General features: G+C 42.8%; 1 protein-coding gene across 2 annotated transcripts in view; it reads left to right on the forward strand.

Moving 5' to 3' along the window:
* Positions 1 to 25,330, forward strand: part of ADGRL1 (adhesion G protein-coupled receptor L1) — a 291,137-nt gene that overhangs the window by 170,003 nt on the left and 95,804 nt on the right. For both annotated transcript variants that reach the window (XM_075272818.1, XM_075272819.1), the window contains one exon: positions 11,060 to 11,273. In XM_075272818.1, coding sequence (XP_075128919.1) covers positions 11,060 to 11,273 — 214 coding nt within the window. The remainder of the gene's footprint in view (positions 1 to 11,059; positions 11,274 to 25,330) is intronic.

Here is a 25,330-nt window from a genome sequence, read left to right on the forward strand (position 1 = left end):
AGAATCCATCCCTGAAGGATCTCCACAGGGAACGTCTTATCGTATCTGACCTCTTAATACTATGTTTCTTTTACCAGAAATTCATTCATTCATCTTGAAAAGGCAAACAATTTGCCTCTCATCAGTGTTTGGAGAGACCATTACCTAGAGCAAGGGGCACCAAAGAGACAATGAGAAAGTCACGTAACACTTTTATACAATTCTTATATCTAAGAAGTAAACTCAAAGCCTACAAAGATGTCTGTGAGAACTTGAGTCATGTAACATCATCGCTGCTGCTGCCTTTAGGAATCAATCTTCAATTACATTCAAAAGCAGGTCTATTATTTTAAAAATAGCGCCACCGTTGTCTATGGGCTGTGTCTGGTATTGCAAGTCAACTCTATTCAAAAGAAAACTTTTAAGACAAGACACAGCTTATGAACAAGACATCAAGTCAGATAACTACATGTACAAAATTATAACAAAAACCACCAAGAGAAAAAAAAACACAGAAGCAAATACCTAAAAACTAATTAGACATCTTTATCAGATATCACTGCTAGGTTCACGCCTGCTTTTGGGTTTCCATTCTTCGGGTCTACTTGGGAACCCAAAAAACGGAAATCCCATCCACTTAAGGAGCAGTTACCCACAAAAACCCATGGACTCAATGGACTATAATGGGGTCCGCTGGGTTTTTGCCTGAAAAATATGGAGCGAAAGGCCCTGCTTGCAGAACTTTTCTCTCTGCATTTTTCAAGCGGATTTGGAGATGGAAACCCTAAACGGAATCCAGATGCAGGTGTGAACCTTCCCTAAAAGACAGGTTCTTAAAGTAACCAGTATTACCCATTTATTTTAAGATTCTGTCTTTTAGTCTGATATATAATAAAGGTATTTTATACATTTTTATATGTTTGTTCCTGTGTATTATTTTTATGTTGGGTTTAACTTATGGAGAAGAGTAACGTAGTTTCTGAAAATGAAACCGAAACATTTGTCTAATCTCTTTCAGTTTCATTTACGCTAGGTTTCCTAACTCAATTAGTCTAAATTAAGAATATAGGATCTAAATATACAAAATGTCTCTAAATTAAGAATATAGGATAAAGAAAATATACAACATTTATCTAAATTAAGAATATAGGATAAAGAAAATATACAAAATGTGTCTAAATTAAGAATGTGGTATAAGAACATGCTAAGTTTGTCTAAATTAAAAAATAGGATAAAATTTATTCAAAATTTGTCTAAATTAAAAATACAGTACATTGTGGTTCAAGCCCATGACGTCATTGCTAGGGTTGAGCCGATCTTGAGATTTCAAGATCGATTTTAAAATCCGATTTCCGATCATTGTCCAGCCAATCGCGATCGTGAAATTTGCTCGATCGCCGATCGGAATCCGATCCTTTCCGAACCCGATCCTCAACCCTAGTCAATACTTCTCTATGGGAAAAGTCACTTTTAGGGTTGAACTGATCTTGAGATAACCTCCGATCTCGATCCCGCTGGAAAAGATCGGGTCGGAATTCCGATCGTGATCGTGAAATTTACTCGATCACCGATCGAAATCTGATCTTTTCCGATCCCGATCGCTCAACCCTAGCCATTGCCTATCCTTTGTTGTAGTTGGTTCCCATAGATGTGTGTGGGGATATAACTGCACCCCTGCTTGCCTCAGATTCTGTATCCTATACACAAATTGCAATGTACATGGGTATTCCTCATTATTAGAGATGAGCCGTTTCGAATAGCACGCACCCATAGGAATGAATGGAAGCGGCCGGCACACAGACTTTGCCGACGGCCGGCCGCTTAACCCCCTGCGTGCCGGCTGTGTCCATTCATTCCTATGGGTGCATGCTATTCGAAACTGGATTTTCGAATAGTTCTCGCTCATCTCTACTCATTACAAGTTTTGCTTCTTTGGGAGAATACATCCATCCATGTTTGCGGCCTGGTACATCGGAGTCATTCTGCTTCTGCCATAGTGTTAGTACATGAGAAGATAAAAGTAGATAAAAGTATTTTCAGAGTTACCCCCCAACCCATACATGTCGCTTTTAAAGTGATGTAGCAACCTCTGATAAAAAATGGGACAATAAATACTAAAAATACTAAATAATTCCATATAATTGTAAAATAAGGTGATGGTTGAATACGGAGATGGTGGTGCTGTCTCTAAAACAAAGCACTGGCATGTATTTTTAATAAAAAAAACAGCAGAGTTGCGGATACAAAGGACATACATTAGTGTGATCTCACTGAGTGCACAGATTTCATTGGCAGCCAGTAAATGAATAACATAATATATCACTGATTATTTATTAATATCACTGGAAAGTGTTTCACACTGAAGCTCAGCACATGCAAAATTCATGGAACATCAATATGGATTGCTACAATATCACATAACCCTGATTCCTATTGGGCTCTGAATATAAATTGCGCTCCGAGGTAACATGATCTTCGGCTCGTTCCCAAATATACTTCCCAACATTCACATCTTCAGGCCTGGTCCGAGAATCCTGCTAAAGAATATGGATTCACAGGGCTAGCACTTTCCATGGGCAGAAAGATGAACGGTTTCGGGCAACTGTTATGGCATTTTGCTAGGATAATATTCGGGTATGTTGGGGTCCGATTGCCTATTTGGAGAATGAAGGGGCTGCAGTGCTGTTTACGACTATGGCATCTTCTCAGTTTTCCTCTGCAGTATAGCTCCATTCTAGTGAACAGGGATGTGATGCAGATCTCTGCACAGGGGATTTTGGAAATGCAGCCGTGCAGGGAAAACTGTGAACTGGCCAGAGCTGCTGCCCCCTTATTCATGGGATTATTGGGGGTCCTGACAGGCAGATCCCCAGTTATTAGAAACTGAAGAGATATTGTAGCAATTTTCCATCACCTACTGTCATTGGCAAACCTATCTTGTTCTGGTTGTCCTGATATGTGACTTGTATTGGTTGAGGTGATCAGTCCAGTTTAGGTTCATTTAGACCCAACTCCTCTGTCATACAGAGGGCAACCGGTGACTAAATGATCGCCAGATCCATGGGCCCTGCCTGCATATCATTCACCAAGTATTGTATGTGCACAAATAGAGAAGACAGAAGCAGATTTTGTCTTCTCTCCCCTTACTCTCCAGCTAACTCTGAGCTGTACCCTTACAATGGTGTAGGTTTATCTACTGTTATTGTGCACGGACATTAACTGGTTAAGGAGAAATGAAAGCAGATCTGGGAGATGAATAAGGTGTCCATGTGAGGGGGCATAATATTGGGCATTTTGGCTCATAGGAATGATTAAAGAGAGTTATAGAATAATAGAGCATGATGTCAGCGCAGCCTTGTGTGCTTCACCTTTATCTGTCACTTCTATTTTCTCTTTCCTTTCCATGTCAATATCACCCACATTCAGTCCTGCCACTGTCATAGATAGCACTTGGTTTGGCCACAGTCTTCATTGACCTAGTTGCATTACAGCTAATCTGTAAATCCTTCTGTCTATTGAATTGTGCTTCGAGGGTCAGCAAAAATGAACAGATGCCAGGGCAGGGTTTGGGAAGCTCGTGACTAAGCTAGACATGTTTTATGCTGGTCCTACCAAGGATGGGGTTGACTGGAACCCTTCATTCACTATATACAGCCTATATTTTTTTTTTCAAGATGGCGCCGCCATGTGAAACCTGGATGAAACTGGGGGTAGATGAAGAGGGCACTTAAACTGGGGGGACATTAAAATGGGGACAACTGGAGGGGGCATTAAAACGTGGAAGTAGGTGGAGGGGGACCTGTCTGCCTCTAGTTGCCCCCAGTTTAATGTCACCCTCCAGCTACCCCTACGGTTTTAATGTCTGCTTCCAGCTTCCTGATTTTAATGTCCCCCTCTAGTTGCCCCAGTTTCATGTCCCGCTCCAGCTGTCAATTTATTGCCCCCCTCCAACTACCCCCACTGTTTAATGTCCCCTCCAGCTGTCCCAGCTTCATGTCCCCTCTAGTTTCCACCAGTTTAAACTGGGGCACCAGGAGAGGGACTTAATACTGTGGGGCAGTTGGAAGGGAACATTACAATGTGGGGGCATATAATGTACGGGTGACTGTAGGAGGATTATACTTTGTGGGGGCACATGAAAAGATGATTGGGAATGGGCGGAGTCAACGTAGAAGTGGGTGGAGCTAAATTTGCCATGGAACGGCCCTCTAGCATAGTTTCAATTTCTTATGCGGCCCCATGGGAAAATTAATTGCCCACCCCTGCTATATAGTATATAATACTATGTGGGGACCCACTGTGGAGCATATATTGCTGTGTGGGAGCCACTGGGAAGCATATAATACAGTCTGGGGGTCACTATGGGGCAGACTGTATTGTCTGGGGGCCACTGTGGAGCATATTGTACTGTGTGGGGCCCCTTCACTATTTATATCACACAGTATCTGTTTTATAGCAGACATGATATTAGTACAGGCTGTAATAACATTGCACAGTCACTATAAAACAGATCCTGTGCGATGTAAGTAGTGAACATTAATTGTTCAAAAGTACCAAATGCAGAGAGCTTTACCTAGTTTGTATTATTGAAAGATCGTTAAAGCCCCATTCACACGACTGTATTTTGTGGGTCCTTATCTGTCCACAATTGCAGATCCGCACAGTATTAAGGTTAAATTGCCTTGTTGGCACTTTGCGATAATTTAGTGGGTTTTAGGTTGCAGTGTGGGCACTCGGTTGCTAAAAGGTTCGCCATCACTGTACTAATGCAAATAATTCACAGTGCTTGTAGTATTGTTAATAAAGATTACCAGTCCCAAAGTACTTAATACTGATTTAGAAAATCCTTCTAAAATAGCCTACTAGTAGATTAATAGAGATGGGGTCTTTAGTTCAGAGTTCTCCCCTACAAGTGTTACTTCTGAAGGACCTGGCACGCCTGCGCGTTACATAGCTAGTTATTGATTTCAATGACAATTATGTAATGCTTAATTTCCCCTGTGGAGGAGCTGTAGGGAAATTGAACACTTCTGCACAGGTCACAGCTAATCACAAGGGGTCTCAGCAAAATGGACAGGCCTTTTAACTCCACCAGATAATGGGTGAAGAGTGTGATTATAGATGGGACAATTTCACGAAGATATAAATGGAGATTTTATGTTGTGATTTTTGAAGTAAAGACCGATGTCCCCTTTCAGTGGGAATATAATAAAGAAGGGTCACACAAGGAGACAAACAAAAATGCTTGTAATTAGATGTCTATTTTTAACCTGATGGAACGTGATAACAGGTTGTACTTTATCAGAGGTTTTTGCTTTTGGAAATGTACACATGCTGCTCAAAGTGTCATCTCAAATGGACCATGAAAAAATATAATAGAGTGTGCCGCTGCATATACACTTACAGGCAAAATAGGTGCCTTTACACGTAAAAAAAAAAAAACCCACACACACAAAGCATCAAAACTAGGGAAAATTACCCAGTGTAAATGAAATTTTAACATCCAAGTAGCAAATAACTGTAGGAAATATCGCTAAAACCCATTTGGTCATAGTTACAACAAGTAATTATTGTGACACAGAAGCCGACACGTCCAGTCGGAGAACACAGCAGACATCTGCAGTTATAATAGATGGCTAAGGGCATCCGACTACATAAAGCCCAGAGTACTCCACAAATAAGACATCCATCCACCCATTATATGCAAACAGGTGAAAACCATAATGTCTGCATTTGTATGATAATCTACATAGGAAGAATATGCAAATCTGACTTCCATGATGTAATTAGGAAGCCAGTGCCTCAAGAATGCACACCAATAGAGGGCGCTCACTGAGAATGTGCAAGGCTATCTTCCATGATGTAATTAGGAAGACAGAATCTCAGTCAAGCAAACCATGATGTAGTTAGGAAGATAGAGCATCAGTCTTCCTAACTACATCATGGAAGATAGACTTGCACATTCTCAGTCAGCGCCCTCTACTGGTGTGCATTCTTGAGGCACTGGCTTCCTAATTACATCAGATTTGCATATTCTTCCCATGTTCCTTTGCACAGTGGAGCGCTCATGGCTGAATAAGACTCCACACACCTAAATGGTGGTTCTCTCCCTATAGAGTGACGATATCCCCTCAACTATGATAATCTAACCATAGTTAATGGACATCTACTAAAATAGATGTTCCTCCATAACCCTAGCTCTCACCATGTACTTCAAATGGTCCTCTAAGTGCCTCACCCTGTAGGTGAACTGGATAAAAAATTAGAAAAAATTGTCCAAGGTGCTTGCCCTGGTAGGTGCCTGAAACCCTCACTAAGATGCAAGATTTTATTTTGACTATAGGGGTATTATTGTAAAAAATAAAATGGCCACCAGAGTTAAGCTAAAACCTAACCTGGAATGTAACTATACTGGAAGAAGGATTAATATTGTTTGTTCCTATTGAGGATGGACCCCCCTTCCCCTCAATCATCCTAGTTACATTTTAGGGTGGGTTTCACATGGGGAGAGTACTGGCGGATATTTAGTTTCTTACAATCGTACCCCTATAGACATACCCCATGTTCATCTGAGGATGACTTTTCCTTACTTTCTAAGGGCCAGTTGTTGTTGTTTTTTTTTACTATGTTCTTATGTAAAACCATAGAATTCAAGACGGTGTTGTTTGTTTTTCTCATACTATAAGTGATTGATTTGTTTCATATGACTTGACCAGTTCAAGATCAGGTTATTTTCCCCATTCATGACCAGACACATTTTCATGTATTTAGGTACAGCCTGTGCAAGGATACTGGTGCAGATTTTGTAAGAGTATTCTAAAGAGTTCTTGCAGAGTTATAAGCTGACCAGCAATTTAATAGGGGACTTCTACAAGGATACGTCATCCACCAGCTGCGATCCCTGGCCATCATCTGTTTTAATTGGGGAAGCTACATGATCTCCATGGCACCGTGAATGGGTAACCCTGTAATACATCATCATGACATCCATATGTTTTACTGGGCAACTTTATTTATCATATTCAGGGTAATTTTCTATGACTGTATGATGTGCCACCAGCTCTACAGATAAATGCCAATGATCACCCCATTATTTTTATCAGTCGTAGTATCTTTAGTTGGATAATGCGCTCTAGTTTTTAACAATCTCTTAAAGTAGCTTGAAACTAATCATAAATACCCAACGTAAACATGTCATCCAAATCATCTGAGATGGGCTTGAAATGGGGAGAACCTTGAGGACTGATGAAGCAATGGAGCTCTTACTTTATAGAACATCCATCAACACAGAGAATACTAGAAGATTATTAATCACCGCTCTCTCTATGTCAGTACTCGGCATGTCTACAGGCCATACAGCACCTGTGTAATATGAACACAACAATGGCTGAGGCCTAGATATTGATTCAGAGACAGTTCACTGTGTATTGACATTTTGTGCTGTGTGCGTGATGTCCAGTATAGATGTATAGTGCAATTTTAAAAACATCTGTACATGGTTCCTAACAATAGAGAGACAGAGAGATAGATAGATAGATAGATAGATAGATAGATAGATAGATAGATAGATAGATAGATAGATATTAAATTAGATACTATTTCATTTGATTAGATAAATATTAGAGATGAGCGAACACTGTTCGATCGAATACATATTCAATCGAATATCAGGCCGTTCGGGGTATTCAATTGGAATCGAACACCACGAGGCAAACGCAGTAAAAATTCGTATTCCCTCCCACCTTCCCTGGCGCTTTTTTTGCACCAATAACTGCGCAGGGGAGGTGGGACAGGAACTACGACAATGGAGGCATCGAAAAAAAATCTGAAAAAGTAATTGGCTGGCTAATCAGGTGACCTCCAATTTATACGAATGGTGGATTTAACATTCAATTAATTTGAGACAGTGAACTATGTGACTGTGAGACAGAGATAGAGCTACAGGCAGGGTTAGCTAGGCATTACCTTTATTTAGGGGGGAAAGTTACTCACACATCTCTTTGGGGCTCTATCTGGTCGGGATCCCTGTCAGCTTGCGATGTGTGCAAGATGACTTTTTCCCATAGGTATGCATTGACCAGCATTGATTGGCCGAATGCCATACAGAGTACAGCATTCGGCCAATCAACGCTGGTTCTGCCGGAGGAGGCGGAGTCTAAGATCGGTCCACAGCAGTTTCCATTGTGGTCCGATCTCACATGTAGCAGTGCTGACACAGCTCTGCTACACGGAGAAGCGGCAGAGCTCGGCACACACAGAGATGCAGCAGATTTGAGTGTGCAGCAGGGTTCAGCGCACACTCAGCACTGCTACATCTGAGATAAAGCAGAGCTGAGTGTGTAGAAGGGTTCAACGCACACTCAGCACTGCTACATCTGAGATGCAGCAGAGCTGAGTGTGCAGCAGGGTTCTCCGATGTAGCAGTGCTGGCCGTGCGCTGAGCTCAACTGCATCTTCGGAGTATCCGAGCTGAGCGCACAGCCAGCACTGCTACATCTCGGCAGAGTATAGCATTCGGCCAATCAATGCTGGTTCTGCCGGTGGAGGTGGAGTCTTAGATCGGTCCACAGCAGTCTCCATTCTGGTCCGATATTAGACTCCGCCTCCTCACAGACGAGCCTCCAGCAGAACCAGCGTTGATATTCGTTCAAATAGTCGAATATTGAGTGGCTATTCAAAAGAATATCGAATATTGAATATTTTACTGTTCGCTCATCTCTAATAGATATCCATGAATAAGATACTATGTTGTGAAGATAGATAGATAGATAGATAGATAGATAGATAGATAGATAGATAGGAGATAGATAGATAGATAGATAGGAGATAGATAGATAGATAGATAGATAGATAGATAGATAGATATTAATTAGATACTATATCATTAGACTAGATAGGCAGGCAGACAATCATATAGATAGATAGACAATTTCAATAGATAGACAGATAAAGAGGTAAATCTAGGACAGTAACTGCACTTGTGACTTGACAAGATTACATGAGGGTAATGTGCCCGCCAGTGACATAAGTGAGTGGCTGGTTACATGACGTGGAAACCTCAGTACCGGCGTGTACGTTAGTGGAGGTTGGAGATGTGCGGGTGCTGAGCACTCTTCACTCCACACTAGGACATCTTGTTCTGCACCACATACAGCATAATGGACCTAAGTGCTGATAACCAGCCTGGTCTGCTGAACATTAAGATGTAAACACTCTTCATGGCCGATGTCATGCTGGCTAGATACTACCTGAGGCATTGTGAATGGCTATACCCTGCATTATTAATGACCCCACACACTAATAACTCTATCCTACTGCAGGGATTTACCACTACAAAATGAGTGCTTCTTAGATAGCATTAATACATCAAAGTAAGTGGAAAAAATTGCAGTCATCCAACATCCAGTAATCCAGAACTGCACCATCATGTGCTGGATGACTGGAATCCAAGGTTCCTCCTTATTTTTCTACCTCTCAGAATGTCTATTTGGGACGTCGGACAAAACAGTAAATCCAAGCGTTGTACTGCTTACAAGATTCGCAATCCTTTCATTTCAATATAGGGCAAAGTGGAAGGATATGTTATTTAGAGAAGCCCTTTACTTCCATCTTGCTGAGGAAAAGGTTGCAACAACCGCCCTTGTAGAAACAGTGACAGGTGACCCGGCTGTGTTAGTCAAAGCCATGGCACACATTATGTTGTAGTTTGCAAATAAAGTATTCTGTTTATTCGATTAAAATATACTAGATATTATATCTAAGCTGAGCAAATAAACAGATTTGCAAACTACAACATAATGTGCGCCGTGGATTGTACCTTGAGTGTGCAGTGAGTTGGAGAACTCTACCACGTAGCAACACAACAGTGTGTGAGTGTGCGGTACAAAAAATCCAAATGTTGTTCTGTTCTATTCATTTCAGTTTAATGCAGCCCTTTACTTTCTTCTTGCTGAGAAAAAGGTTGTGATAGCCCCAGGCTTGGACTGGCCCACAGGTGAATGGTGGAATCCCCTGCGTATGAGATGAAATCTTGGTGTAGAGTCAGGCGAACCAGTATCCTTCCACCCTGGGCCCCACTTTCTCAATTACACTGCAGGGGCCCCAATCACCAATCGTCATCTGCTGCTGTGTGGACACATGTCCCCAACTCTCAGGTCCCTAGTTCAAGACAAGAGCCAGACTGTTAGAACCCCAGGACAGAAGCAATTAAAGCAAGGGTTAAAAACACAAATCTACTACTGAAGAAAAAAAGATGTTGCTGACATTTTAGGAATTTGCGAATGCAAATCAGGTAATATTTGCATGTAGCTGTAAAGTGGGGATGCAGAATGAATCTTATTGGTGGGCTCTAGATGTATTATCCAACACTGGATAACCCACTTGTAGAAACAGTGACCGGTGACTGGGCTCCAGCTCCGCGGTATTTGCACATAGAAGATAAAGACAATGACTAGGAAATTAGGGACAAGAAGAAATGTGCAGCAAACATAGGCTAGGATGATATCTGCGTTGGAATCGCTATAGGAGATCCCACCACACAGTCCATCTAAGATCAGCAGAGAGAAAAGTCCTGCACTGAAAACTTTTCTCTCCATTGGGTTCAGTATAAAACCGGCGGACTCCCGGCAGACCCCATTATAGTCTATGGGGTCTGTGGGTAAAAGCTTTTATTTAGCGGACAGGCTCTCTGTCTTTTGTGTCCCATGCAGAACTGAACGACTGAGAAATGGACACCTGAGTGAACCTAGAGATAGCTGAACCTCAAAGGGAAAGGCTGCACAGGAGGATCAAACAGCACCATGAAGTTTTATTTTTCCTGGCGATATGCAATATGGATACCTACTTACATATAAAATAATTGGTGTTACAAAGTGGACCTACAGATTGGCTTAAAGACTTTGATACCACCAGGCGCAACACCTTGCAAACACTCCTTTAGTAAAAAAAAAAATACCCCCAAAAAATACCCCTCACCCACCTGTTCCCTTTCCCCTACGTATAATGTACTATGCTTCTAGGAGCCCTGGCAATGATTTGTGATACTTACAGGTCACTAACAAGGGTTTGATTTCTCCACCAGGCTTGAGTCGAGCGGCTCTTCCATTTGGGCTGATGCGTCGAGAATTGGCATGTGAAGGATATCCCATTGAGCTTCGGTGTCCAGGCAGCGATGTCATCATGGTGGAAAATGCAAACTACGGGCGGACGGACGACAAGATCTGCGATGCCGACCCCTTCCAGATGGAGAATGTGCAGTGTTACCTGCCAGACGCATTCAAGATCATGTCGCAGAGGTGGGTGTTGTAATGTCACATTGTACAGTTTATGATAAATGGAGAATAGCTAGAACCAGATGGTTATTTGAGTCACCGGATCCAACTTTCATTGACTTTTATGTGTCCTGATATGCAACCCTATACATATCGGGGTGTATTGGTTTACGATATTGGGTGTAGCATCGCTCAGTGAAAGTAGCCATCAGGTTCTAGTCTATTATAGACAGTTGCAGTGTGTGCCGTCTTACCTGTTATAATACTACGCTGCCTTTCCCTGATATTATAATGTATATTTGGCTTGTTGTGTATGTGTTTAGCGTTAGAATCCATTGGATACAAGAAAATCATGTGCTTTCTACAGAAATGGCCTTTATAACAAGCATGCTTCCATGTTATAATAGCAGTCTGCCATTTGTCACCTTGAAGGGCGCTATTCCGTGTGAACAATACCACGGCTGATGTATAATTTACATAGGCGGATAATTCCTTGCAAATAGCTTGTGTGTGCAGTTACTTGAAAATTGCTTGGAATTCCTACAATAAGCATGTAACGTGATCCGATCTGCAGCCCCATATCATTGTCTCGCTGCTGACTGTTGCTCCTTTATGGTAAGCCTAAAGACCTACTCAGCACTGGGGGGTGTAGTAAAGAGCATTGTACTGTACAATACAAAATCTCCAGTAAATAAAGGCTAAGCAGTCGCCATCTTCCATCAGGTTGTAATAAATGATATGTTTCTCGGTGACAACCAGTGGGACTCACATAACAGCTCCCATGGAAGTTGTCACCCGGGTTTGTAACGTTATAATTGAGAAAACTGCTTAGTAAGCAGCGAGTTCGGAGTTAGGAATGGAGAGCAGCCTTTGTTTTGGGGGATTTTTTTTGAGAGGAAACATAATGGTTGTCAGATCATTAGTATAAGAAGTAGCTGACTAGAACTTTAAGGCTCCGTTGACACGGGGCAAGAGGGGGCGGATTTTGGCACTGAATCCATGTCATAATCCGACCCCTCACAATAGAGGTCTATGTAGACCAATAGCGCTGTTTTTTTTTCGTGAGCGGCATGTTGCCACTCACGGAAAAAAGAAGCGAGCTGCCCTTTCTTCAGGCGGATTCTGCGGCAGATTCAGCCCCGTCGTCCGCCTCGCGACAGCACCCTCCGGACTAGGCCCACAATCAAGACCAAAATACGCCATACCGCCCTACGTGTGAACTAGCCCTTAATGACTCAAGTGAAGAGGGCAACACAAAGGGGTATAATAAAAGTGGATATAGTTCTGAAGCATGACCATGGTTACCTACTCTCCTATTAAATGTAGTCGTGAAAATGGGGAGAGCTAACTCCGAGGAAATAGTATTATCTCTCACTTGCCACCAGTGCCCTGGTTGTCTACAATATGGACGTCTTCATGCTAAGTCTATACTCTAGACTCAGCGTGGAGTATTCTGTAAGGCTAAGGCCCCACGTTGCAGAAACACTGATTTTTTTAGTTGCAGATTTTCCATAACGTGGGGCCTTGCCAACCGGAGGTGTCAAGGAGTGGGTGACCGCCGGGCCTGAGTGCTGGAGTCTATTCTGTAGGATGCTGTGTGCTGAGGTCCGAAGGGTGCAGTTCATGTAAACTACTCATGTTTAAGGGGCGGTTAAGGGAATTCTGAGCATAAGACTTATACATCAAGGTGCGGAGCATATGATCTAAACTACAGAAGGACATGCTTACCACCAAACTTGGAGGTCATTTCTCAAACGTAACGTAAGTCAGGAACTCTTCTTTCTACAGTACACTGAGAGAAGCGCTCATCGTATTTTAGCACCTACAGCTCCCATATTTTGTCCAAGCTAATGTAGAGGCAGTGAGGTATTGAGATCCCATCTACCATTAAAACTCTTTTTTTTTTCTCGTTCACATGTCGGAATAGCCTTAAGAAAGGCTATTCTTCTCCTACCTTTAGAAGTCGTCTCCGCCCCACCGTTCGGTTAAAATCCCGTTTTTTGTCAGTATGCAAATGAGTTCTTTCGCAGCACTGGGGGTGGGACTCAGCGCTCAAACAGCACTCGCGGCGTCCCCAATGCTGCGAGAGAACTCTCTCCAGTGATGCCTTCCATCTTCTTTTCGAGCATGCACAGTACGCTCTGTAGTCCATAGAACTACAGGAACGTACTGTGCATGCTCGCATAAGCGGCCACAAAAAAATGGCCACTGGCATGTGCACTCGACTCTGCCAGCGGCCCGTTGGCAGAGCAGACTGGACAGGCTTTGATGTGTGACCCCAGCCGGAAGAAGACGAGTGAAGAGGCGGTTGCTGAAGAAGATGGAGGCGTTGCTGGAGAGAGTTCCCTCACAGCATTGGGGACACCTCCGGTGCTGTCTGAGCGCTGGGGCCCGCCTCCAGTGCTGCAAGAGAACTCATTTGCATACCGACAAAAACCGTGATCTTAACCAAACGGCGGGGCGGAAACGACTTCTAAAGGTAGGTGAAGAATAGCCTTTCTTAAGGCTATTCTGACATGTGAAAGAGTTTTAATGGTAGAATCCCTTTAAATTGTAACCCTGCCTTGATAGAGATGGCTGAATAGATGTATATTCTTGGTTAAGTATTTAACATCTGTACCCTAAATAAAGGTTAAAGATACGTGGGTAAGGACGCCATTGCTACTTATTTTGCGTTGTAGATGTACAGATGTAGCAAAGGTTAACATGACATAACGCGTTAACTACTCTGTGACGTAGTGTTAACTTGACTTCTTTAAATTGGTTTACAATGACTTTTGCTGTCTTCTGAAACAAGATATCATGGCATAGATATCCCGCTGCAGAAAGTCATGGTAAACAATGCTATGTCTGTATATGACAGCTTTATGGCTCTGATAGCATATGGGGTGATAAGGAGTATGTTCTGTCTATGCTGATGCTAATACTGCTACTTGGTGAAATGCATATTATAGCAGAGAATCCAATATGGATGTGAAAGCTGTACACAAGCGCTCAGTGATGGAGAATGATACAGAGACGTTTTTTCCTATACAGTATGTCTCTGGCACACGATGGGTTAAGTCATGTAGAAATCTGTGTCTCTCTGATACAGGATAATGGTTTGTGAGAGTCTCGGGGAAGTGCGGGTGGTTAGGGATTATTATTCTGTATGGGACATTGGCAAAAATAGCTTGTTGATGCTATCCAGATGTTTTGCAACTGAGAAAACAAAGTGCAATGCTCTGCAGTTTAGAGACGAGGCGCTGGGGTTGCTGTTATGTGCTATGTACTTGCATTGTGACCATGAGTTTCCATTGCATAGACTCTAGAGGGATCAGACACTGAAGAGTGCAATGATCTGCAGGTAACTGAGGGGGTGATCGGCTGACAAATATGCTATAAACTGTAGAAAAGAAATAGACTAAGGGCGCGATACTCTGCACGATCCATAAAGAGGTTAGTCTTTTGATGCTCTATAAAACCTTCGAAGGACTTTGTGATACTCTGCAGCTCTTGGTTACATATTGATCCAATTTTATTGCCAATAGCAGATTGTAAAGTTTCTTTTTTATCCACTTGTGGGTGAATCGGATGAAAAAAGAGAAGTATTATTGTAAAACATAGTTTGGAATAGCAAACATTAGGTAGTACGTATATTGAAATGGGTCTGGTGGTGCAATGCTCTGTCCGTCATTATAGAGTTCTGGATGGATGGTGTCAATGGTGCAATGTTCTGCAGGTCTGTGAACAAATACTAGGCTAGTGACACGACACATTGCAGATCTAAAAAGAGAGAGAAATGCGATTTATAAAGATCTGAATGGATGATGTCGGAGGCGCAAGGCTCTGCAGGTTTTTAAATACAGGCCGGAAGGACAATGCTCTGCATCGCTAAGAATGAATAAAAAGAATAGGCACAAAGCCATAGAAATTTCTCAATGGGTAGCGTTGGTCATGCAAAGCTCTGCAGTTCTCACAATGAATAAGGGCTGGTAGGACAATAGTCTGCAGCTCTAAGAATGAATAGAGAGGTGATTAATAAACATGTGAATGTATAGTGTGGTGCGCAATGCTCTGCAGATCTCTGAACAGATAAATGCAGGTCGTGCAATGGTCTGCAGATTTCCGAAGGCACAAAAGCTGACGGTGTATGACTCATGTGCTACAAGGAAACTTGCAGTGTCATATTCAACAGGCAGTGAAGGGGTTAGTAGCGTGTTGCCCTCCAGATCTGGGTTATTCTCCTGACACTGCTATTTAATGGCACCTGATCTCAGCTGATGCAACTGCCGAGGCCCCCCTGACACGCAACCATCCTGCGCACAAACATACACACACATTCTGATACACCAGCACAGCTCTGCCGCCTGACAATAACACGTACTGTGGGGAAACTACAACTCTCAGCATCCCGTCCTACAGACCACAATGCACGCCGGGCCCTTTCACTGCCGCTCGGCCTGGTCTATGTAAAGCCTCACTGATCCGCAGCTACTCCCAGCACGGACAAGAGTGATGCTGCAAATGTAATGTCCTGACCTTTATTCAGGCCCATACAATGTGTATACATCCAGTGTGCTGAAGGAAAGGTCTCCGCCACATAGCAAACAACATAAACATAATAGGGCCTCGTGCTCCTGGCATGTCTTCTGCACGGGTGCAAAGCTGGCCGACACACAGGGCACGAGAGTCGCCGGGCAGTAGCTTGTGTGTGGCAGGATGTCCATTACAAAGAGCCTCTATATGGCAGGATGATGTGATGGGGTACAGCATGGCGGAGGGGATGAGTCCATCAATGTGGCTCTGTTGGAGCAGGTTTGGTCTGTTTACTAGTCCTAGAAGGTTTTCATGCCACAAAATGGCACACCCCATCTGGATCTGACTTATTTCCAGCAGGGACAACACTGGGTATTCTTTCATCCAGTAATAGAATTTGTTTTATGTCCCTTCCTATATCACATGTTGTAGGTGCCCCTGATCGCCAGTCTACGCCAGTCACAAACTGGTGGACATTGGTGGTTTAACTCACATCAGTAAGTTCTTGTAAATCCAATGGATCAGGGCAGCGCGCCCTGGCCTGCCTAGGTTACGGCCCTGCTACACCCGGGGCTGAGATGCACCACAGTGCACTAAATATATGGGCCATGGTGAGAGACATTTTTGGGTACTTTCTAGATGCATTGGTGGGCCCTAGAATATACATGAAACACGTGGTGTGGATTTGTAGTTCAGTGACTGGTGCTATTGGGTCGTGGTCCCATCCTAGGCCACTGCTACTGCCCTAAAGTTATTCTGCTACCAAAATTCTATGTTATAAGCTAGGATTCAGGCTTACAGCAACATATGACCGCCATGTGGAGGGAGCCTCTGTAGGTATCATATTCAGGGGATATTCTGTCCTAAAAGTTGTGCTCAGAGCTTGCCGCCAGATGATTGCAGACCTACAGAGAGACAGGGACTCATACACTTCTATGGATGCTCAGAACTTACATGGAATTGTAATATGGCCATATTGCCGCTGATATCAGTTGTGCTGCCTGCGGTACAAGGCACAGGCACCACCAATCCCTCCCTCTGTATACTCCAAACTACTTGTGTAAATAGATCTATCTCTGCCTTACAATGTGAAGGCCTGTCACATCACAAATGGTTGGGGTCTTACTTCTGGGACATGAGCGTAAAGGTCCCGAGTCCTACAAATAAAGGGGTATGGTATGCACCCCACCCTGCTAAGGAGCCGTTTCCACTAGTCAGAAACTTACCGTATATACTCGAGTATAAGCCGAATTTTTAAGCACAGTTTTCGTGCTGAAAAAGCCTCTCTCAGCTTATACTCGAGTCAAGCAAAAAAAAAAAATATTATTTTTTTTTGAGGGGGGGGGGGGGGTGTATGACCAGCCGCAATAGTAATGTATAGAATCTCCCATAAAATGGTGGGAAAAAAAGAAGCTTTCAAGAATATAAAATAAAATAAAATAAATAAAAGTTGTAAATCCCTCCCTTCCCTAGAATACATATAAAAGTAGAAAATGACTGTGAAACACAAACACATTAGGTATCCCTGTGTCTGACAGTGCCCGGCCTACTGAATATAGGGGATCTGCAGTGCTCCTGTTCCATCGGGAAGGGGTTAATAGGAGCACTGCAGATCCCCTATAGTCAGCCAGGCTGAATTCCACGTGGGGGAAACAACCCAGTCCTCAAGCTCAGGGAAGGGGCAGACAGACAACCAAAACACCCCCTCCCCTTCCCCAGCAACTACTGCACCCAAAAACCATTTTAATTTTTGAAATTTTCCAGTAGCTGCTGCATTTCCCCCCTCGGCTTATACTCGAGTCAATAAGTTTTCCGAGTTTTTTGTGGTAAAATTAGGGGGGGTCAGCTTATATTCGGGTCGGCTTATATTTGAGTACATACGGTAACTATCATTATCAGTGACTCTCTAACCGTTCCGATGGCTATCAGCAGTTTATCTATATCTGTGGTCATAGGACTGCTGTTATCTGACCCATCATAAGAAACCCTTCAACGACTTCAGATCTGCTACATCTGTATGGTGGGCGCACAAAAAGCATTTCTGGTGCCACCCAGGGAAGTCTATAGCTGTGGGGATTTGCAGTGAATTAACTATAAGGTGCACTGCCCCTATGACAATCACTATGGGGTGATTTATACCAAAATTTGGATCATTTTCTGACTTTCTACTTAAAAAGAGAACCTGCCAGGCGGTTTTTTGCATCATAAAGTGACCCCATCATGTGCACCCTTACACTTGGTTCAGCCCACCATGACTGCTTAGAGTAACTTCTATATGACTTATTAACTTTTATAACTTTACGTTGCAACAGAAATATTACGGAGGTGCGACAATGGAAAGGGAAGTTCTTCATCTGGATGTGGTGTTGTTGCGCACAGTAGAGCAGATATACGTGGACGCATCTCACTACAGTGTACAGAGGATCAGGACCAGCATATGAATACATCAGTCATAATAAATTCCCCCCTCACAGTCCGTGATCTTATTACCACCACCATATTGCAAAGATCAGAGCTCAGTGACATACCTACATAGGTTCTAAGTGCAGTGTTGGGGGTCAGCACTAAATTGTGTACCCTACCCGTAGGGATGTAAAAGAATAACTAATAGAGATATCAGATTGATATGTTGATGTTGTGATGTTATCGATTACCTAATGAGCAAATAGAAACAGAGACATCTCCTGTATCTAAGGTACATCATATCTAGGTCATGGTGTCCGTATCCTGGATTCGCCCTATAACTTGAGGACACTACGATGTACATGTATAATGAGATTTGTCAAATGCTGTTCAGTTTAATCCTATATAGTAACACCATTGCCTCCATGTAAGCCTTCTGAATGATTTTCCTATAAAACCTGTAATGGTAATGGTAGAATTTACTTCTCTTCTATTAGATCAGAGCTCTTGTGGCTACAATAAAATGCCTTTTTTTATCCTAAAGAAAAGTGTTGTCACCCTCAGGAGACTGAGATGTTATTTTCGGGAAGACCTTGACACTGTGATAGTGGTTTTCTGACGTCACCAGTAGAGGGAGCTCACTGCAGACTTAGTTATATAGCTTCTAATATGTGGAACAGAGGATGTATATACATGTAGTGGGGAGTAAGGTCTATTCCTACAACTGGTATGGGGCTTCTATGGTGTATGTGAACATCCCTTTCTCTATGATCTTCTAGGGTCTAAGTCAAGGTTCTACGTGGCAAAACGCAGCTTTTTTTTGTTGCAGATTTTGCTGTCTTTTTTAAGCCAAGGCCAAGAATGGCTACCAAAGGAATGGGGAATATATAGGAAGTTCTTATATTTCTCTCTTCTGCTCAATCTGCAACCTGGGGCCTCAGCCTTAAAAGATTTTGCAGTAAGAAATTGCACTATAAAGGCAAATTTTGGTTGGGTGGTAGAGTAAGACATAGAATGGAGTGGGTAAAATCTGGAGCTACCTGGCCTGCCGTGGATCCAGTAGGGGGCGCTGTCTCCTGTGACTGTTAGTATAAGGCACCACCTGTATCCAGGTTAGGGTTGTATATAGGAGAGGCATAGTTAGTCTCTACTTCAACTATATCACATCCAATAATCCCAAGGCTGATGATGCCAACACACCCAGAGCCAGATAACACTCCAGGAACTGAGACAGCGCCACCTACTGGATCCACAAAACACTCTATTCTAGACACAACCCTGTATAGATACATGCTAGTAGAGAGTCATGGTGACTCTCAGTATTACCGAATACAAATTGTTGATATCTTTATAGTTTGTGGCCGAGGACATAGCATTTACCAGGAGCAGGAGGGTTAATAGCACTTATTTTCTGAAAACAAGGTTTTGTTGTTTAAAATGAGAGGTCTGCCATTTCTGGGAGATGCTCGATTACTGTATCTGAAAAATCAATGTTTCCTCTGAATGAGGTCACAGCTGGTGGCACTGTTGCATTGTTGTCTATGGGAAGTATCTGTAAGCGGCGGTGGCAGCAGACGGTACTGCAGGAACAAAAGTAACTTTAAATTACAATGTAATTTGATGGAGCTATCTTCCAGAAAGCTCAAAACCTCATTTTTAACCATTAGAAACAATTGTACTGCGTACTAGGAGGCATAGTAATCCTTGTAAGTGATGGAACGAAATTCCATCTTCTGCAGGTAACATTAAGGCTAGTGCATGGGTGACAGAAATGTGATAACCCCCTGCCCCCATTAAACTATTTCCTTGCTCTCTTAAAGTGAACATCCACCGTTTCATCTAAATAGGATTAACATTCGGAGCTGAGTAATGTATTAATATATTTTCTGATACAGAGCTCCACACTTCCTGTACAGCTATAGATTTACAGCATAAAATGTTAGCCCCCTGCAGTCACCACTAGGGGGAGTGTAGGAGTTTACTGCATACTGGTTATACATTGGACTTTATGTAAAAAGCAGTATGCAGTGAGCTCCTGATCGCCCTCTACTGCTGGCTGTAGGAAGCAGATTTGCAGCTCTCTATTAGAAAAATAGAATATTTCACTGCCATGAAGATATATATATAAAAAAATCAACATAGAATTTTTCACCTAAAATTGCCATTTGTGTTAATAGGTGAACATTCACTTACAGGCCAAGCTTAGCTTTTTATGCCCTCCACAATCCATAGCTTACTTACATAGTTGCCAATATTTGCAAACAGATGTCCAGAAGGGACAGTATGTCAAGGACAGCCACAATCCCTTTCCACTAGACTATGCCCATTTTGGGGCATACCACACACCCTTTTTGTGATTCAAGCAGTAATATGTTAAATAGGTTTTTTTTTTTTAATCCTCTTAAAGTCATATAAAGCCTATATATTTCCCAATCACTCTGTAGCCACTCTTGGCTTTGGCTCAAAAAAACGCAGCAAAATCTGCAACAAAAGAAGCTGCTTGAATTTGGAAAAAAATCATATTTGATTTATCACTAAAGAAGGGTTTGGTGAATGTGCATATGAAACTGGTGGGTTCGGTACCTCGAACAAGGTTAAGAACCACTGCTCTAGATATAAGTTAAAGGGAGTCTACCACCAGAACAGTCCCTACTGAACTATAAGGCTGGTGAGCGCTCAGGGATTCTGCTCCTCATTCCCCGTTCCCCATTATAGTCTATGTGTTAATTGGGGTTCCAAGGGTAACCTCTTTTTAAGTGGTTTGGATCTCCGTTTTTTGTGTCCCCAAGCGAGATCCCAAGAACGGAAACCCAAGTGCAGATGTGAAACCTAGAGTATGAACAGCTGAGCTTCACATCAGTAAAACCTTTATAAGTTTATAGCTGTTTGGTGCAACAAGGGCATCAACATTGCTCAATTTGCACCAAAGGGCTACCTCCCTGCTATGACTGACAAGGCCAAGCAGTGTACATGTCAGTCATAGCAGGGGGGGAGGGAGGGATGGAGGGAATGGATGCTGGAAGGCATAACTGCGATTTGAGTGACATTGACACTTACATTGCACCAACAGGTCATTAGCATATCAAGAGACAGCTAATATGTCATCGACAGAGACTGTGATCGGGAAGCTGAAAAAAGCTTTTATTAACGGGAATCCTGGCTGGCCAACTTTATCCGTAGCTCGATAGGGACATTTCTGGTTAGAGATTCCCTTTAAATATCAGAGGTAAAATATCAATGGTGCAGCACTCTCCGGACATGTGGTGCTAGCCAATGCAACCAGGACAAGAAACCACATAGCCATGGCCTGCACCAAGCTCCTGTTCTCCTATAACCAGATTTTGCAAGAGAAAAGTCATAATTGGACCAAAACATTGAAAATTGATGTGGATACTGTCTTTCTGAATTATCCCCCACATGGTAGACGGCAGCTATGCTTACATCCTATGGAGCGTTATATGATATCTGCCTTACACAATATATGTGTGAATTCTCCAATAAATCGGACTGATATTCTGCATCACTAAAGATTATGTGCTGTGGCTTCTTTTCTTGGTGCCTTTACATATCACTGATCTATCACTTGCAGTGTTGGGTGAATTGTCTTGTAATACTAGTTTTTTACCGAAACTCAACTATTTAGGATTAGTCTCAGGTACAGATGAGCTAACACAGCCGTTTCGAATAGCAGCTCCCATAGAAATGAATGGACGTAGCCTGCACGTAGGGGGCTTAAGCGGCCGGCCGCCAGCAAAGTCTGTGTGCCGGCCGCTTCCATTCATTTCTATGGGAGCGTGCTATTCGAAACGGCTGTTTCAAATAATGTTCGCTCATCTCTAGTCTCGGGCGATAAAAATGGCTGCTGCAACATGATCTGCAGTAAATTATTACACTCATGGGTCTGAAGAGGCTCCAGAATACAATAATTTCACATGCAACTCTATCTGAACAAGTTCAGACTGAACCGAACCAGAGGATTGCTTTGTCCGAAAATCGCATTAAATAAATCTTAAGAGGGTCGTCCGTCCTTAATCACTTGCTGCCCCCGATATCTCTGCAAAGCCAGATTCATTGTGGGAAATGTAGGCTGTATTAGGGGAACCATATTAGGGGAAAAGGAGCGTAGAATCCATAGATGACATATCAACTAGAACCAGTCATACATACACAGGGGCCTCTACATCATTTGGGTAGAGTAGAAGACATCTATGTAGTTAGTAAGTAGGTTCTGGGAATACTATCACTCCTTAAGGAGAGAGCACCTTTACAGGCGTATAGAGACTTACAAAGTCATTTTCGCTCCACTGTGGAATTATGGGAAATATGCAAATCTGTTTCCCAGGATGTAATCAGGAACACAATTCCTCTGCTTGTAGTAAGTAGGACCTTATGGGAATATTCCAGCAGTACACTGGCCTAGCAACACTTTTCTTAGAGGGATTGGGAAGAGTCTAGGCAGCATCAGGTTGATTGTGAGACGATATGGAACAGACTAATTTACATTATTATTATTTCTCTATATAACATATTCGGCAGCACTTTACAGATAGTGTCAGTCACTGCCCCATATAGGGCTCATCTAAATTCCCTATCACTATGTCTTTGGAGTTCATGTTCTTCAGTTATAACTCTTTACCATACATCCTATGTACATACGTGATCAAAATTGTTGATACCCCTCATTTAATGAAAGAAAAACCCTGAAATAACTTGAACCTGACAAAAGTAATAATAAATAAAAATTCTATGAAAATGAACAAATGAAAGTCAGACATTGCTTCTCGCTTCAACAGAATTTACAAAAAAAACAAACTCATGAAACCGGGCTGGACAGAAGTGATGGGACCCCTGAAAATAATGTGACCAAAGGAGCATGGGGTGTCCACGAATTAGCATTATAGGTGTCTATAATCTTGAGATCAGTCAGTGGTCCTGTATACAAGGCTACAGATACTCAATGTGCTATTTGGTGACATGGTGTGGACCACACTCAACATGGACCAAAGGAAGCGAAGGAAAGACTTGTCTCAGGAGCTTAGAAAGGAAATTATAGACAAGCATGTTAAAGGTCAAGGTTATAAGACATCTCCAAGTAGCTTGATGTTCCTGTGACTACAGTTGCACATATTATTCAGAAATTTAAGATCCATGGGACTGTAGCCGACCTCCCTGGATGTGGCCGCAGGAAGAAAATTGGTGACAAACCAAAGAGACGGATAATATGGATGGTAACAAGAGCCCAGAAAAACTTCTAAAGAAATTAAAGGTGAACTTCAAGCTTAAGAAACATCAGTGTCAGATCGCACCATCTGTCATTGACTGAGCCAAAGTGGACTTCATGGGAGACGACCAAGGAGGACATCATTATTGAAAACAAATCTTAAAAAAAACACAGACTGAAATTTGCCAAACTACATGTTGACAGGCCACAAAGCTTCTGTGAGAATGTTCTATGGACAGATGAGACAAAAATTTAACTTCTTGGCAAGGCACATCAGCTCTATGCTCACAGACTGAAAAATGAAGCATATCTTGAAAAGAACGCTGCCCCTACTGTGAAACATGGAGGAGGCTCTGTTACCGTGTTTCCCCGAAAATAAGACAGTGTCTTATATTAAATTGTTGTCCTAAATATAGGGCCTGTCTTATTTTCAGGGGATGTCTTATGACAATCGGCAGTCATGCCGGCACTTCCTTAGCGGAGTCAGCATGACTGCTGGTTGTAGGTAGTGTAGGGGAGGGGAGGAAGTTATCATACTTACCTTTCCCATCTTCACAGTAGCGCTGGTACTGCTGTTCGTCCCGGCAGTGGTGGGCGGGTCTTAGCTAGCCTTCGGGGCGTGGCTTAGTGGGTCTTTCGTGGGCGGGGCTTAGCGATCCTCACTTCACTGACACAGCCGACTGGAAGCTGTACTCTGTGCTTTGTGCGCACAGCAAAGGTATGCCGGCTACTGCCTCTGCCTCTGGGATGAGCTGGGAGAGCTCATCCTACAGCAGAAGGGACAGTGGACACAACAGCGGAGGCAGCAGCCGGATTTCCTGTGCACACCGAGCACATCACACAGTGTTCAGTTGGCTGCAAAGATCTTTGGGCATGCCTTATATTCAGGGGGTGCCTTATATTAGGCAATTCAACAGAAACCCCCGCATGCCTTACTTTCAAGGGGTGTCCTACTTTTGGGGAAACACGGTATGTTCTGGGGCTGCTTTGCTGCATCTGGCACAGGGTGTCTTGAATCTGTGCAGGGTACAATGAAATCTCAAGACTATCAAGGGATTCTAGAGAGAAATGTGCTGCCCAGTGTTAGAAAGCTTGGTCTCAGTCGCAGACCATGAGTCTTGTAACAGGATAATGACCCAAATCACACAGCTAAAAACACCCAAGAATGGCTAAGAGGAAAACATTGGACTATTCTGAAGTGGCCGTCTATGAGCCCTGGCCTAAATCCTATTGAGCATCTTTGGAAGGAGCTGAAACATGTCGTCAGGAAAAGGCGCCCTGCAAACCCGAAACAACTGGAGCAGTTTGCTCATGAAAAGGGGCCAAAATACCTGCTGAGAGGGGCAGAAGATTGTGCAACAAAATATTAAGTTACGGGAACCATCATTTCTGTCCAGGCCTGAGTCATGAGGTTTAGTTTAAAAAAAAATTCTGTGGAAGCGAAAAGCAATGTCTGACTTTCATTTGTTCATTTTCATAGAATTTTTATTGATTATTACTTTTGTCAGATTCAACTTATTTCTGTGACCATTGTGGGTTTTTCTTTCATTATATGAGGGGTAACAACGATTTTGTCCACGTGTGTATGAATGTATCTCGTGGGGATCGATAATAAATACTGGCAGTAAATATGGTGTAAAAATAGCAGGCACATAAACTTTGGCTGCCACTTTGCCTCCTCTTTCACACTTGGCCAGCTGCCTTCTGATGGCGGAAGTGGCTGAAAATGGCGCCAATGTGTGGCTCCTATTAAAAGCATGTTCTACATTGTTTCCTTCAAAATGCCGCACGTAGTTTCAAGTACAATTCTGCACCCTGGCACTCTATAGCTTTTTACATATTCTGTGACATTTCAGTTACAATGAAGCAAATAGGTATATTATTTTGCTCCGGCAGAGACGTCTGGAGGAAATGTTCACACATACCTGTCATGTATTCT

Source organism: Leptodactylus fuscus, chromosome 5, assembly GCF_031893055.1.
Source record: "Leptodactylus fuscus isolate aLepFus1 chromosome 5, aLepFus1.hap2, whole genome shotgun sequence".
In the NCBI taxonomy this organism is placed as follows: Eukaryota; Metazoa; Chordata; class Amphibia; order Anura; family Leptodactylidae; genus Leptodactylus; species Leptodactylus fuscus.